Here is a 14,408-nt window from a genome sequence, read left to right on the forward strand (position 1 = left end):
ATTTCTCCGGCTGCTTCTATAGGTATCGCAATTGCTTGCTAGAGCTTGATGACTGGCGATTTACTCACTCGACCGGGGTGATTGGGATATTATGTTCTGCTTCCTGTCGCGTGGAACAAACATGTCAGCTACATGGTGCCCACCGCTGATGGCATGGTTCACAAGACCTATCTGGCCATGAATCAGTAAACAGCGCCTCTATCCCGCAATCGCTATCATATGTGCTGTCGCAGACTGTGAAGGCCAGGAGGCCGCATTGGTGGAATGAGGCGTTGACATGTTGCTGATCCCACTGACTCTCGCACGGGTCCCTTTTGAGCAAGTAAGACCACCCATGACTTGAGAACTGTCGCCCTGATGCTTTGCAACCTTTGGATCGCAAGGAAGGGTCTCGATCAGGATTGCACCTGATGAGCCATGTAGATATGGATAGAGCATTGATGGATGAGAGTCTGATAGAGAAGGGCTGAAGTTGTGAAAGCAAAGTACATGTACAGGTCAAATGGATTACGTAAGCCTTCAACATCAACTCGAGCAATAAGATATGAACATTGATTGCAGCTAAGTACCATGGAGAGCTTTAGCAATTACGAGTCTACCGTGAACCTTGGTACACTGGTCCGTCATTCGAGTTCTGCGTTCAATCAAGAATTCACTACAAGGTGATGTGCCGACTGTGCACGCCAGCAAGGGAAATAAGGTACAAGTACTGTCAAAGTTGTCCATATGTTCCCAGCAAGACTATCTCGCTTAGTGCAAAGCAACCAAATTCAAGGATTCGGGGATGCATTGACTCAAAGGTCGCGAGCTGGCTCCTTGCCCTTGCCCTCATAAGACAATAGACCCTCGCCGTCAGAGAGCGAGGTTGTGCCAGTCCCATGCTCTCCCGAGCGCTCACGGTGCGTAGCCGGTATCCCGGAACCCTGGTGTATCGTGGAAGGCTCTGGTTCTTGGACAATGTCACTCCATTCAAACGGTGGCATCCGAGGGGGTGGTTCCTTCCGATAGGGGATGCCTTTCGTTAGCGTTTCGTATTTCCTGTAAAGCTGCGATGCGCCGTAGCCTTCCAGGATACTGACAAACGTTCTCTTTGGGTCTTGTGATCTGACACGAAGAAGTCGTGCTTCTTCCTTATGAGTGAATGTCGTTCCATATCTGTAACGAGACCGGCGCGTCTCTACTGCACCCGAACTGTCTGCATCCAGAGCTCTCCACCCAGGATATAGATACTGGAATGCCCTCCATTTCCTTGCCGCCATTGCGTCATACTCTTCGCTGAGTCCAAAGTGAGATACTTGACGCAACCAGTAGCACATCCAAGGTTCATATGGAAGTGGAGCGTGCAGCGTGTCCCACTGTTGTTGGTCTTGAATGGCATAATATCTCTTGAGAGGACCATCATCGTCTGAACATGGGAGGAAGGACCAATCAACCCACTGGGAAGGAAGAGGTCGTGGGCACAAAGGCTGAGCTAGCCACGCATTACTGGACTGGTCATGGGATGCGAAAGGCGATGGGGGTGAAGCTGTCTGCTCTGGCCAGTGTGGTATATGCCTGTCAAGATTGGCTATCTGTCGTAGCCATCGTAGCTCTGGCTGTCCATGCTCGTCTCGAGGCCAGAAGATAGGAGTGGTCCCAATCTGGGCCTTCCAAGCTGCAGATTCGTTGATGCTGGTGTCAATCTCCTTGCTGGATAACGGTCTTTGCCCTCGTCCTTGATCGCACTTAAGGCACAGCTGTCGCGCAGCTTTCGTGACCGGGATCACCTGGGCTCCAGAACAAGATAATTGGCAACACATGCTATACGGACGTGGGTGCCCTTCGAAACTCGTGTACGGGTCCTCACCTCCACACTCCCAACACTCATTGACAATTGTCCAGCACATCGATGTTCAATAGAAATCAATTGGATGATCGCAGGAGCTGCAGTAGAGTTTCCGTGGCACGGAAAGTGAAGTGCAAGTTTTTGAGTCGTAAGGTTTGGAACTGCAGTCACATTGAGCCTGTTGTTGCGTGGGCACTTTTCGCGGGTGTCTCTGGGAAATATCGAGCAGAGCAGCAGATTCTTGACGCCAATGCTTATACACGCTCCAGTGGCGTTTGCTGCTGGACAACAACAAGAAGAAATGACACATACAATCAAGCCTCTTGCCGTGAATGGTAACCGTATGGCTATGTAATATCTGAATCATACCCAAGGCCAACTCAGCCACTGCCACAGCGTTCAATGAGAGAAAGAGACTCACAACACCCTCATCCCCCTCAGCAAGCAAACGGCGCCGCAATCTCCCCATTCGCATACGCCTCCACTATCGACCGCACCGTCACATACATGCCCGCCACACATATGAAAGCCCCCGCCACCACTGTAAAAGCCGCCAGCGCTGTCTGGAACCACTTCCGCTTCCACGTCCGGACGCCATTTTCGTAGTGGTAGCTGTCGTGCAGCCAGAACATGCCCGCGATGCCGTAGGTGAACCAGGCTGCGAAGAGGGATGCGGCGATGCCGATGAGGTAGTTGAAGATGGGTACGCCGACGGCAAGCACGAATGCGGCGCCGTTGAAGATGATCACCAGGATCGACCAAGTGCCCCAACCGACCAGCGTGTGCGAGTGCAAGTGCTTAGAGTTGCGGAAGATGCGGACGAAGCAGAGCTTGCTCGCGGTATGCGCGTACAAAGCTCCGGCGATCCAGAAGTTGAACAGCGCAGCGCCAAAAGCCGCCTTCTGCCAGAGCGGTGTCAGGGATATGAAGGAAGGACTTCCAACAGTGTTGCCGATGAAGGCGTACGTCACAGCCGCAAAGACGACGTAGTAAGTGGTAGCGAAGCCTTGCAACGTGTAAGCAGCCTTCATGGCGTCCTGCGGTTTGCGCATTTCCGACACCATCACGAAGAACATGAAGTGTCCAGCGTAGGCGAAGACTGGATTGGTGATTGAAATAAATGCGTCGAAGAAGGTTGTTGATTGCACAATGCTGATTTCGTGGTTGGGCGTGGGATGTAGGCCGGCGCCCACCATACCGACAATGCCAGCCACGAGGATGGAGATGCAGGATGCGAGGCTGAACCAGCTCATATGGTCGAGAGTTCGGGGGAAGCTCATAGCCAACGTGAAGAGTGCGTAGATGCCTGGATCACGTCAGCACAAATACAACGTACGAGTGCAGGGTTGGCTGCGTACCAACACCCAACATGGGACAGACGCTGTTATTGCTCAAAGCACTGATAGCAATCTGCCCAGCCAACAACTGCCCTCCGGTGGCGAAGACGGCGAAGACAACCGTTCCAAAGGCTAGCACTTCTCGGCCAATAGGACCGAACAAGATCTTCCCAGCGTCTCCCTGAGCGCGGATTAGCACGTTTTCGACGCCCGAGAAATAGCTGCCCTTCCACCGGTCCATGCTTACCATGTTGTGCACCTCGGGATGCTGCATCTTGAACTTGACCAGTAGCCAAGACGTATACGTCGCAAAAACACCCAGAAAGATGATCAAGATGAGACCAGGGACGATGCCAACGACCGCGAGCGATGAAGGCAGAGAGAGCATGCCGTTGGACACAATCTCCGCGATCATCAGCACGGATACCATTGGCCAGCCGAGTGTTTTGTATTTGATCTGCAATGGTTGTGAGCATGGTTTCGACCGCAGATATGAGGCCGGCGTACATCGTGACCCTCCTCATGTCCAAAGACATCTCGGTCATCGTAGCCTCCTGGCCTTCCACTGCTGGTGTTCAGATTCACGACACCATCGCTGGCACCGCTGCCGTATCCATGACCATCTTCCTGGCTATACTCGCCATAGCGGTACTTCTCCGCCATATTGCTCTATGTCTGACGTACAATGGCCGCTTTATTCCCGCTTTCACAAGATAGGGCTCGAGGAAAGCTGCGACTTGAATTACAGCGAAGAGAAAAACGAGGTCAAGAAGACTGCGACCATGAGACAGATATACCTTACCGTCCACGTGCCATCATAGATAAGCGATCGATCTCGCCCTGGCCGCCGGCCTGCCATTGCCCTTCGCGTCGCGTGGCCGGACGAGGAGGTGGAGTTGGGAGAGAATTTTGCCTAGCCCAAAGAGGAAGGTGGATAGAGTTGAGCCCGTGCACTCGGTACCAGGCCCTTGGCGCCGAAGGCAATGAGAAGTGATTGCTCAATAGTTCGACAAGCGGTGGCAGCTGGGATCGTGGTAGTGGCAGGGGCCGGCGGGCATTCTCCGTTATCAAAGTTGTGGGCGGAATAGGTAAAGAGTACGAAGGCCAGATGCATTAGGTAACATTTATGAGACGTTCACAGCGCTCAAACATGCTACTTATTATCGACACACCACCGCGACGAAGTCTCCTAGCAACAATCGCAGATGATTCAACATGGTATCTCTTGCAGAACGCTCTCGACCACCCAAAACGCCGCCCGGTATCCTAAGTTATCTCGCACACCTTCAATGCTGCCATGCCCTCTGCTCAGGTGCTGAATCCGCATCTCACAGCGCATACAGCACATGATGCCTTGCGATTCCTATTGCCCCAACATTTTAGACCTCCAAGACTCGCACTCCAAGCTCACTTGGGCGGCAGCTTGACGTTGTTGCTCAACCAAGCCAGACCTTCGAAAATGCCTTCGCCGGTCGTCGCGCAACTGGGCTCGACTTTCCAGATATGGTTCTTCGCGATCTCGTTCAGGCGGAGCTCTTCGGAGACTTGCTGTGGTTTGAGCGCTGCGTTTCATCCCATTAGCACCTTGGCCTTTGTCCCGCAGCCACGAAGCTCCTGAGAGTTGACCTACCGCTGGCAAGATCCTGCTTGTTCGCAAACACCAATAGCAGCGCATCTTTCATTTCCCGATTCTCAATGATCGTCTTCAGCTCTTCCCGCGCCTCCTTCAGCCGATCCGGGTCGTTGCTGTCCACTACGAAGATCAACCCCTGTGTGCCGGAGAAGTAGTGCCGCCATAGCGGCCTGATCTTGTCCTGTCCGCCGACGTCCCAGACATTGAACTTGGTGTTCTTATATGTTACCGTCTCAACGTTGAAGCCGACAGTCGGGATGGTGGTGACGTCGGAGTCGAGCTTGAGCTTGTAGAGGATCGCTGAAGGCACGGGTCAGTACAGTGCCACAACAGCGCATGTTGGTTGATAGGATGTCGTACTAGTCTTGCCCGCCGCATCGAGTCCCAGCATCAGTAACCGCATCTCCTTCGATCCGAAGATCTTGCTCATGATCTTTGAGATGTTCCCGCCCATCGTGGCTGTTGTCTACGATCCGCCCGTAGCGCGCTGTTGCTGTGCTATTCCAATGTTGCGAGCCTGATCGTGCTCCTGATCTCAATACCTCGTCCAATCGTTGCTCCTGTGTTGTGGTGTTCGCGAACCAGTTCCGCTCGTCGTTGCCGGATACTTCGTTGCAGCGCGCGATTCTCGAATTTTCTCTGGAAGATGAAGGACTCGCAAGACTCAGGAGGAATCTCTCCTGCAATTCGTACGGCGCAAGCACCCCACACTGCGACAGTGGAAATGGTGTTGATATGCACCCCTTGAAATTTGCCGCCGTCCGAGCTCGCCTTGCAGGCGCGAGCGCTTCTGCAGGGACCCGCTGGCTGCCGCCCGGCTCAGACCGAGATGAAGCTTTGCCCGATTCGGTGCGATGAAGTGAAGTTGATATGGCTCAATCACGTGACAATCGAGACACGGTATTCGAAGTGCTGAAGATGGAGAAATTGCGAGGAACACCGCGAGCTCTTAGTGTAGTATCAATTGATTAAGTACAAGCAAAGCCTCCCTAATCCGCGATGGTCGTCGCCAAACACCCATTGTGCTGGCGTGCAAAAAAGTAACCAACAAAACGTTTGAATCTTCCGCTCGAACCCCCGACCTTCTCCATGCCAGATTGACAAAAGAATAAACCCGCACTACTCATTGTGGGGATGGAGGTCGAAATGGTAGTGAAGGCGTCCCTACACTATCAAGTCAACTTCTACGTCCATAGAGTGGCAAGACAGCTTATTCCCCATCCCCGATTGAACCAGTGGCTCGGTTTTGTTGGCGCGGCATGAGACCACCTCGGTGACCTCCCACATGCTGACATAGCTTTTTGTTCTGCAATAGATCCTTTTCCTCCGGACGCCGGCGTTCAGCCGAAGAGGGGGGACCCTTAGGACTCGTCAGAACCGGTCGTCGATTCCCTTCTTTCTTTCTTCCTCCTTTCTTTTTGAGTTGACATCCCACCACCACTGATTCGCTCCATCCCTGCCTTCCTTCTTGATGTCCTCCTCGGTTTCATCCCACGGCTTCGGCGACAGGATGTAATGGACATTCTTCACCCTGTCATCCCGCCATATCGCATCATGCACACCCTTCCACCGCATTGTCTTGAGCGCGTTGTAAATGTACGGCAGCGCCACCCACCTTCCGTGGAAGACATCTCCCAGCAGACTCTGGTCAGAGAAGTCGTAGCTTCCTGTCTTCTCGTCCGACAGCGCAGAGACAATCTTCTCGTACACCGGGGTGGAAGGCACAACGACCTGCAAGCCTCCGTTCGGCATCGTGATTCCCAGGTCCGGCGGTGCGCCTTCCACCTGCGCCTGCTCTGGTTTGTCATGCTGCGCGGTGAAAGCACAGTTCTTCGGTATCCAATCTTTCGGATAATGCGGTTTATTGAGAGGATTGCACAGACATGCATGGCTCGCGGCAAACACTCTCTTCCCTTCCCCCTTCTCCTCTACTGAATCCAACGGGATGTCCATCAGCTCGTCCATATTCTGTAAGCACAGCATATCGCTATCCAGCTGTACCACCCGCTCATACTCCATCAGACTGAACGGCGTAAGCTTACTCCAACAGTCATAGAACCGCGGATCGTTCGTGAAGTCTTTATGTGTCGACGGTAGGAGATACGGGATGCGCTTGCGTGGGATCCTCCGCCTGTCGAGCGCTTCGATGCCTTCAGACGGGAAGCTGTCGGTGTACAGCGCGACGAGCGGGTACTTCGAGCCGGCGTATTTCAGGGAAGCATCGAGGGTGAGGAGACCTGAGAGGTAGGCTGTGTTCGTTATGAGGGTTGTCCAGACCTTGGGACTGTCAACCGCTCGCTCTGGGTTGGGGTTGACCTGGGAAGCCGTTCCATCTGATGTCGAGTTCGCCATATTTTCGTTTACGTGGAGGGTCAGGTATGGGATGCTCTTCTTCAGCGACCTGAAAAGGCCACAGCAGCTGATTACCTACATTGTGTAATCCAAAGGACAACCGACCTGGGTAATAGCGAAGCTAGCATTCGTGCGCGTGAAATCCTATTCACTAGCGGCAGATGTAGCACGTCACCTCGGCTCTAAAGTGAATGCATGAGGCGCACCAGGCGAGTAGATCTTCACTATCTCCGACTACGATCTCACATACATAGTGCTACCGCCCGGTCGGACATTTTCGACTGCAGTACGATGCGTGGAGAAAGACCCTTCATCAATATCTCATGTCTGTATCGTCGGTGAAGGATGTCACATCCTTACCGAAGCCGGCGGCAAGCATCCAGCAGAATGAAGCTGTGAGAGAACCATCGAAGGGCGGTGGGAACTACAAGGGTTTCGTAGCAGGAGTCTTCTCCGGTATCGCGAAGTTATCCGTTGGGTGAGATATACCCCAAGTCCTACCAAAGACCACCAATGTTGATAAGATACAGCCACCCCTTTGACACAATAAAAGTCCGCCTCCAAACCAGCTCCAAAACCCAGTTCTCCGGCCCCATCGACTGCGTCCTCCAGACTCTACGCAAAGAAGGCGTCAATGGCATCTACAAAGGCGCCACTCCACCCCTCCTCGGCTGGATGTGTATGGACTCCGTGATGCTGGGCTCCCTGACCCTCTACCGCCGTCTGCTCAACGAGCACGTCTTCCAACCTCTCCGCGCTCGGCCTTCGCACCCTGCTGTGTACCTCCCGGATGCGGAGCGGAAGAAACTCCCAGCTGTTGGCCACGGTATCGCGGGAATGTTTGCTGGTTGGACTGTCTCTTTAATCGCGGCGCCGGTCGAGCATGTGAAAGCGAGGTTGCAGATCCAGTATGCTTCTGATAAGACTAAGCGGTTGTACTCGGGCCCGGTGGACTGCACGCGCAAATTGCTCAAGGGGCATGGGGTAGTAGGCCTATGGCACGGATTGAGCGCTACGTTATTGTTCCGGACGTTCTTCTTCTGCTGGTGGGGCAGCTACGATGTTCTGACCAGGCAGTTGCAGGAGAGGACCAATCTCAGCACTCCGGCGGTGAACTTCTGGGCTGGAGGTTTGAGTGCGCAGGTCTTCTGGATCACGAGTTACCCGTCTGATGTGGTGAAGCAGCGGATCATGACTGATCCATTGGGGCCGGAGAGGAAGTATGCGAGATGGCGGGATGCGGCGAAGAGTGTGTATCGGGATGGAGGGTGGAAGGGTTACTGGAGAGGGTTCGTGCCGTGCTTTTTGCGTGCATTTCCTGCGAATGCGATGGCGCTGGTGGCGTTTGAGGGTGTGATGAGGGCTTTGAACTGAGTACTACTGCTCATAGTTCTTGGAGTTTAGAATAGTTCTTGGAGTTGAATTTGGGCATTGCTGATAGATTTGTAGACCTAGACATTATTTCCACTCAAGTACTGGTTACAGTTGCCAGACTATCCCTTCACTGCAATGCCAGGCTTCGCAATGCACCGCCCTTCAAGAATTGTGAAATCATGCCACCCGAAGCGCCGTCGCTGTCCCAATACCCTGCTCTCAGATGTATTCATGTACACCAGTCTAAACACCCTGCCCACCCATCTGTATCCCCCCAGTGAACCTCCTAACTCCCTTCTGCATAAGCGCCTTCCTCCGCTTCCGCGACGGAATCACATCAATCATCGGAAACAGCGGAGAAGAATAAAATTCATCGGCGAAGTTGTTCGCAAACTGTGACAGTCCCAAACTAGTGCCGAGTGGGCCAAGGAAACCATCTGACTCCGAAGAGTACATTTGTTGGTCCTGCGGATAGGGTTGCGAGTGTGGATGTGGCTGCGGTTGTGGTGGCGGGTGGAAGGCGAGGGTGTTGGCTATGCTGGCGTGGTAGGATGCCGGGGGCTGCGTGAAGGGTAGCATGAAGCCGCGCGGCTGCTGTTGGCCGAGATGATGTGAAGCGTGAAATTGCTCCGGAGAAAGCCATGGGTTGTGGTATGGCTGTTGTTGTGGAGTTCCGAAGGGTGGGGTTGGAAGAGACACTGCTCGCGCAGCATTGTGTTCGGATGCTGCAGTGCTCGTTGGCAGCACCATGAGCATGTCCTGTGGCGGACTTTCGCAAAACTGCTGGCTGTCGTGCCGTGGAGGTAGGGCTGGAGGAAGTTCTGCTCCAATCTGGCGGGACACTTCGTTCAGAATTGGATAGTGGTGAGCGGAGGTGGCGATGTGAAGTTGATCGCTCTGGCCTGGCTCATAGGAGGGCTCGAATGTAGGCTCTTCGTTCATGAGGTTTGTCTTTGGGCTGACTTGCTCGTCGTCCAGAGTTTGTACGATGTGTGATCCGTCAAGCCCAGGAAGCGCCGATTTCCTGTCCGACACAGGGCTCAAGATGGTGTATGCGGCATCGGCGTTCATGGTACCCATTCTGCGGAGATGCCGGAGCATGACGAGGTAATATTGCTTCACATCGCTAGCTTCGTATTGGCGCTGAGCGATGGCAAGTAGTGGTCGAAAGATGTCGGATGGTATTTCTGGGGCGTCCTGGTAGGATGGCGGCGGTGCTGATCCACTTTCCATGGTGGGAGACTCTGTGCCGTCAAAGAGATTTTTGGGGTATTGAGCGCCCGCTATTCCAATACGCGAGAGTAGTCAGTATGGGTACGCTTAGCGAGTGACAATGTGTGCGAGTGATAGCGAACGGCAGCACGTTGAAAGAGCGGAGGCAATAGAAGTATGAAATAAGGTAGAATGAGATTGTGCGCCGATGCAGCGTCTTTATCCTCCCGCAGCATGCACGCTTATTTCGAGACTCTGAGCATGATGAAAGCCATTGTACCTGCAGATGTCGTCCGTCGTCACCTCAGCCAGCACTTGACCTGCCAATTGTGAGTCCTTCGAAGCTGTTCCTGCATGGAATCAAGAAAGGCGATCTATTTCCAGACCTGTGAGGTAGAGTATAGCTTTGGAGAGGATGGAAGAAGAAATGTAAAGGCCCAAGATACCTACGCCTGTCCTACATGCCTGCCAATGGCGATGGAAGAAGCCGCACTAGCGTGGTCAAGAGTGGGTGGAGGACATGGTATGTGGCGAGCTTGCATAGCTTCCACGGCGCCCAGCATGCTCGACAGGAGTGGTAGCGAGGCAAGCGAAGGACGGGTGAGGTTGAAATGGAGTGCTGTGTAAGCGCTAGAGCGAGTGCAGCTGGCATTCGGCCTGCTCGGTCGGCAGTCCACGGGATCCAAGTCCGCCGAGAGATAGAAGAACTGTTCTTGTCCTCGAAGGATTTGGCGTAGCTTTCATACACCCGACGGGGGACACCTCGCGCCGTGTCTACTGATAGCAGGCAAGCAAAGCGGGACTCGCAGAGGTCCAGAAGCTCGCCACCCCCGAATAGCGCCGCCATCTGCACGCTCATGCGGGGTCATCAAGTGGCTTCCACGTGATGGCGATAGCAGACGACTGAGTAACGGCGGTGAGTAATAGCCTACCTGAAAGACGAAATGCGAAGAGCCTCAGGTCGCGCTCAGGTAAGCCATTAGTCGTCCTTTGCGCGTGCCCTGATTCGAGTGGTCAGTGTCCTGGATTTGACACCAAACAGCAGGTGGTCTTTGATGTCCAGGCAAACCCTCGCGTCGTTGAGATGTCTTCGGCAGCTTTTGTTCCGGACGCTTAAGACAGCTGTTGATGAAGGTCGACGCGGTGCGAAAAGAGACGTTAAGAGCCTTGTGGCATCCTTAGCTGCATCGTCCGTATGTGCAGCTGCTGATCTAATTTGGGCGCGAGCTTCGATCTTGGGCTGCATCGACATGAAAGAGTCGATATCACAGTCGAGTGTCCAGCACGATCCGAAGCCGCGGTATCATTAGCACGAACCGATTTGTGGTCTAAGGACAGCAAACGAAGTCGGGTGGAGATGGCAGCAGGACGACAGTGAGAGGGAGAAGGAGGTGGAGCAAGAGAGTGTTCTCGAGATGCATCCGACGCACGCGTGATCAGAAGCTCACTTTGCAGTCTTCCCGGGCCTCGCCTCTTTCCATCCGCCACCAATCGCCTCCATCTCATAGGACATCACACGGCATCATCTCAACTCAAGTCTGGCACAATGGTCAGACAGGTCGCCTTTCGCGCGAGCGAAGGTAAGCTGATGGATTATACCTTCTTTCCTACATCACCCCAATCAAACACCACCTATTCATCAGTCCATGCAGCACTTCAATGCGCGCGCTCTCTTCAAAAGTCACTCAATGTCTCGCAAAAGTCGTTCCTCCTGTCTCTCCAACTCCCTTGGCTCGCTGCGTACTCTACATTCTGGTACCTTGACTGAAACCCCTCATTCTCCGTACTTGACACCTGTCACGCACGCGGTAGACAGTGCAAGAGTACTGCTGTCTCTGGCGCTGGCGTACAGACTAGTATCTTGACCAACACAGAAGAAGACGGAGACGAGATGCTACCACCACCGGAAAGTCGGCGCCCCGTGAACCCGTACCTTCGAGTACACTGGCGGCCTTCCATCAACGCTCTGCTTGCCAGCTGGAACGTGCTGCGTCGGCTGCCTGCGATCTCTCCAGGTCATGAGGAGCCTACACAAATAACGTCGTCAGGCTATCTCCTGTTTCCAGATGAGCTCCACCACATGGTCGGAGAGTATCTCGATCCTGCCGACAGGAGATGCCTGGTGCAGACCTGCACAGAACTCAGAAATGCAGAACTCAGAAATGCTAGCCGTATCAGCGAGAAGAGCATGTTTGGAAGGCCCCTAGACCCAATCTCCTCTCACAAACTTCGCAGGCGCCTGGATCGAGATGACTTCCCCATGCTTTGCTCGCTCGAGCTGACGGATCATCCGGACGAAAACATGCTCGCTTGCAACTTCTGCCTATCTCTCCATCACCGCCGGCGCTTCTCTCGCGACCAAAGAAACGCGCTTCCGTGGGAGGGGGACTGTCTGGCCAGCACACCGAAGCACCTGATCTGTGGCAAGTACCATGCCTCTGCTTACGAACTACGGGCTATCCTCGACGGACTCATCTCTCCCGAAACCAACCTCGCCGCTCCAAGTGTGCAGATACATCACACTCCACAACAAGAGCGCGACGCGGCTTTTCTCACGGAGAGCCCCGGAACCGCATTTTCCAGCCTCGTAGAACCTGCAGTGCAACCTGAAGACCTATCTCCCGGGTCCACAGCATTCGAACTCTCGCCCGAGGGCCTCGTCTTCACACACCGGTTTTCCTCACATAACTACATGTTCGAGCGGCGTCGTGCGCAGCACAGGAAGCACCTCTCCACGCCTATCTGTGCCCATCACACCTACAGCAGCGCAAAAGAGAAACTGGACCTGGATTGGACTAGACAGGAGCCCGTGATCGCTGTGGCAAATTGTGACAAGGAGGGATGCCGGACCTGGTGGGAGTGGAAAGACGACCCGAAGGAAAATTCGGACGAGGACGAAGCGGAAGCAGTGGATGACGGCGAAGTGTACGATTGTTTGACGGTTAAGAGGCATGCGGGGTGGGTGGAACAGGCTTATTTGCCGTCTCTTGATGAAGGCACCTGGGGCGGGCTTGCGAAAGAGACGGTGGAGAAGAGGGAGTAGGAAGAGAAGACGAGGGAGAGGGAGGAAAAGAGGAGGGAGAGCGAGGAAGAGAGGACGGTCTTTCATGGTGAGATTGAGCGAGAGGTTCAGCTGTGGGACGGCGCTGACAGCGTGGCGTCATTCGATGAGGACAAATGAAGATCCTTGAATTTCTGGCGCGGAGTGAGATGGGACGCAACGAGGTCGGCAGGTTGGTGGCCCAGTAGCCAGCACCTTAGCACAAGCTGAGCAGGACTTAGTACAGTGGTAGTTAACCCTACGTGTGAATCTTCTGCTGCCTCCTTCGCACGTCTCATTGACCATTCCCCAGACGTTCCTGTTCGCCGCCTAAAGAAGCAGGGTACTCATGGCGCATCATCCACAACACATTATCACCCCTTCACTTCCACTTCACTTCCCCTTCCCGAACAAAGCCTCGCGCGTATCATACGTATACTCCAAATCCAGATGCCAATAATTCGCCGTCGTCGGCTCACAAACCTTCCACGCCTCATCCAACACCGCCACCACCTCCTCCGGCAACGGGCCCTTCTCCAAATCCGCCATATTCTGCTTCAACTGCTCCTCGCTCGAGACTCCAATGATCACCCCGTCGTTTCCCCCATCCTTGATATTCAATGCCGAGTGGTGCGTGAGCCAGCGGAACGCGGTCTCGAGCAGCGTGAGGTTATGCTTTTGCACGACGGGCTCGATCATGGCCAGGGCATCGAAGGTGGCGTCCTTGAAGTAGCGTTTGCGGTAGTTGGCGGCGACTTTGGGGTTGCCGGCGTCGGAGAATCGGCCGCCGTCGTCTGGAGTCTGGTCGGCGGATTTGTATTTGCCGCTGAAGATGCCGCCGGCGATGGGGTTGTAGATCTAGTCATATCAGCTAAACGACGTCGAATGAACAGACGGGATGGAAGGACAGGCGTACCACAACGTCGATACCGTAGCGACGACAGACCGGGATGAGCTCCTGCTCTAGGGAGCGCGTGATGGCGTTGTACATTCCTTGGTAGATCGTCGGTCGTACCCAGTTGTTGTATTTGCAATGCATCACCACCTCTGCCACCTCGAACGCCGTGAAGTTCGACAGACCGAGCTGCACGAACTTGCCCTTCTTGTGTAATTCATCCAGCTTCTTGAGCGGCTCAGTAAACGGCAGACTCCTGTCAGCAGCATGAAGGTAGAAGATGTCCACACAGTCCGTCCCAAGCTCCGAAAGACTCTTGTTGAAGCTCTCCTCCAGCTTCTCGGCGGAGTGCTGGCCGGGCGTATTGGGGTAGCATTTTGTTGCGATGCTGAAGCCCTTTTTCGAGTACTCGGCGGACCTGGTCCACGACTCTTGTTTACCCCCGATGTAGTTCCTGGCGCTGTCGAGTTCGGTGTGGCCAGCTTCAAGGAAGGTCGAGAGGACGGAGTTATAGGTGTCGAGGGAGGTGATGCGGGCGCCGGCTGCAGGGTCGGGCCTGGGTGGGTATCAGTCAGTCCCGAACGTCCAACGGCTAGGCTGTTGAAGAGCTTAACTCACCCAAAGGTCATCGTCCCCAAGATTACCCTGGGCTTGCCCGTTGAGGTTAAGAGAGGCATGGTTGCTAATGTTCTTCTCGGGTTGCAGAAGGTCTGTGATGAGGAAAAGAGGATGGGTCTTTG

At 54.2% G+C, this 14,408-nt stretch overlaps 7 protein-coding genes across 7 annotated transcripts; 2 read left to right on the top strand and 5 right to left on the bottom strand.

The window, feature by feature from the left end:
• Window positions 1-2,262: 2,262 nt before the first annotated feature.
• Window positions 2,263-3,825, bottom strand: LTR77_004760 (uncharacterized protein; the record flags this gene model as incomplete). Its single annotated transcript, XM_064802012.1, has 3 exons — window positions 2,263-3,131; window positions 3,184-3,619; window positions 3,670-3,825. The coding sequence occupies 3 exons, from the start codon at window positions 3,823-3,825 to the stop codon at window positions 2,263-2,265; spliced, it is 1,461 nt and encodes a 486-aa protein (XP_064659373.1).
• A 744-nt stretch (window positions 3,826-4,569) lies between these two features.
• Window positions 4,570-5,249, bottom strand: ARF6 (ADP-ribosylation factor, Arf Arf6; the record flags this gene model as incomplete). The annotated part of the gene is made up of 3 exons (XM_064802013.1): window positions 4,570-4,724; window positions 4,793-5,095; window positions 5,156-5,249. The coding sequence occupies 3 exons, from the start codon at window positions 5,247-5,249 to the stop codon at window positions 4,570-4,572; spliced, it is 552 nt and encodes a 183-aa protein (XP_064659374.1).
• Window positions 5,250-6,166: 917 nt separating this feature from the next.
• LTR77_004762 (uncharacterized protein) lies at window positions 6,167-7,275 on the bottom strand (the record flags this gene model as incomplete). The annotated part of the gene is made up of 2 exons (XM_064802014.1): window positions 6,167-7,196; window positions 7,253-7,275. The coding sequence occupies 2 exons, from the start codon at window positions 7,273-7,275 to the stop codon at window positions 6,167-6,169; spliced, it is 1,053 nt and encodes a 350-aa protein (XP_064659375.1).
• A 195-nt stretch (window positions 7,276-7,470) lies between these two features.
• LTR77_004763 (uncharacterized protein) lies at window positions 7,471-8,521 on the top strand (the record flags this gene model as incomplete). The annotated part of the gene is made up of 2 exons (XM_064802015.1): window positions 7,471-7,625; window positions 7,678-8,521. 2 exons carry the CDS (start codon window positions 7,471-7,473, stop codon window positions 8,519-8,521), a joined length of 999 nt encoding a protein of 332 aa, XP_064659376.1.
• Window positions 8,522-8,764: 243 nt separating this feature from the next.
• LTR77_004764 (uncharacterized protein) lies at window positions 8,765-9,754 on the bottom strand (the record flags this gene model as incomplete). The annotated part of the gene is made up of 1 exon (XM_064802016.1): window positions 8,765-9,754. One exon carries the CDS (start codon window positions 9,752-9,754, stop codon window positions 8,765-8,767), a length of 990 nt encoding a protein of 329 aa, XP_064659377.1.
• Window positions 9,755-11,279: 1,525 nt separating this feature from the next.
• Window positions 11,280-12,776, top strand: LTR77_004765 (uncharacterized protein; the record flags this gene model as incomplete). Its single annotated transcript, XM_064802017.1, has 2 exons — window positions 11,280-11,313; window positions 11,608-12,776. 2 exons carry the CDS (start codon window positions 11,280-11,282, stop codon window positions 12,774-12,776), a joined length of 1,203 nt encoding a protein of 400 aa, XP_064659378.1.
• Window positions 12,777-13,166: 390 nt separating this feature from the next.
• On the bottom strand, window positions 13,167-14,345 carry LTR77_004766 (uncharacterized protein; the record flags this gene model as incomplete). Its single annotated transcript, XM_064802018.1, has 3 exons — window positions 13,167-13,631; window positions 13,690-14,224; window positions 14,287-14,345. The coding sequence occupies 3 exons, from the start codon at window positions 14,343-14,345 to the stop codon at window positions 13,167-13,169; spliced, it is 1,059 nt and encodes a 352-aa protein (XP_064659379.1).
• Between the last annotated feature and the right edge of the window lie 63 nt (window positions 14,346-14,408).

Source organism: Saxophila tyrrhenica (assembly GCF_035928015.1).
Source record: "Saxophila tyrrhenica strain CCFEE 5935 chromosome Unknown scaffold_7, whole genome shotgun sequence".
Lineage (NCBI taxonomy): Eukaryota > Fungi > Ascomycota > Dothideomycetes > Mycosphaerellales > Extremaceae > Saxophila > Saxophila tyrrhenica.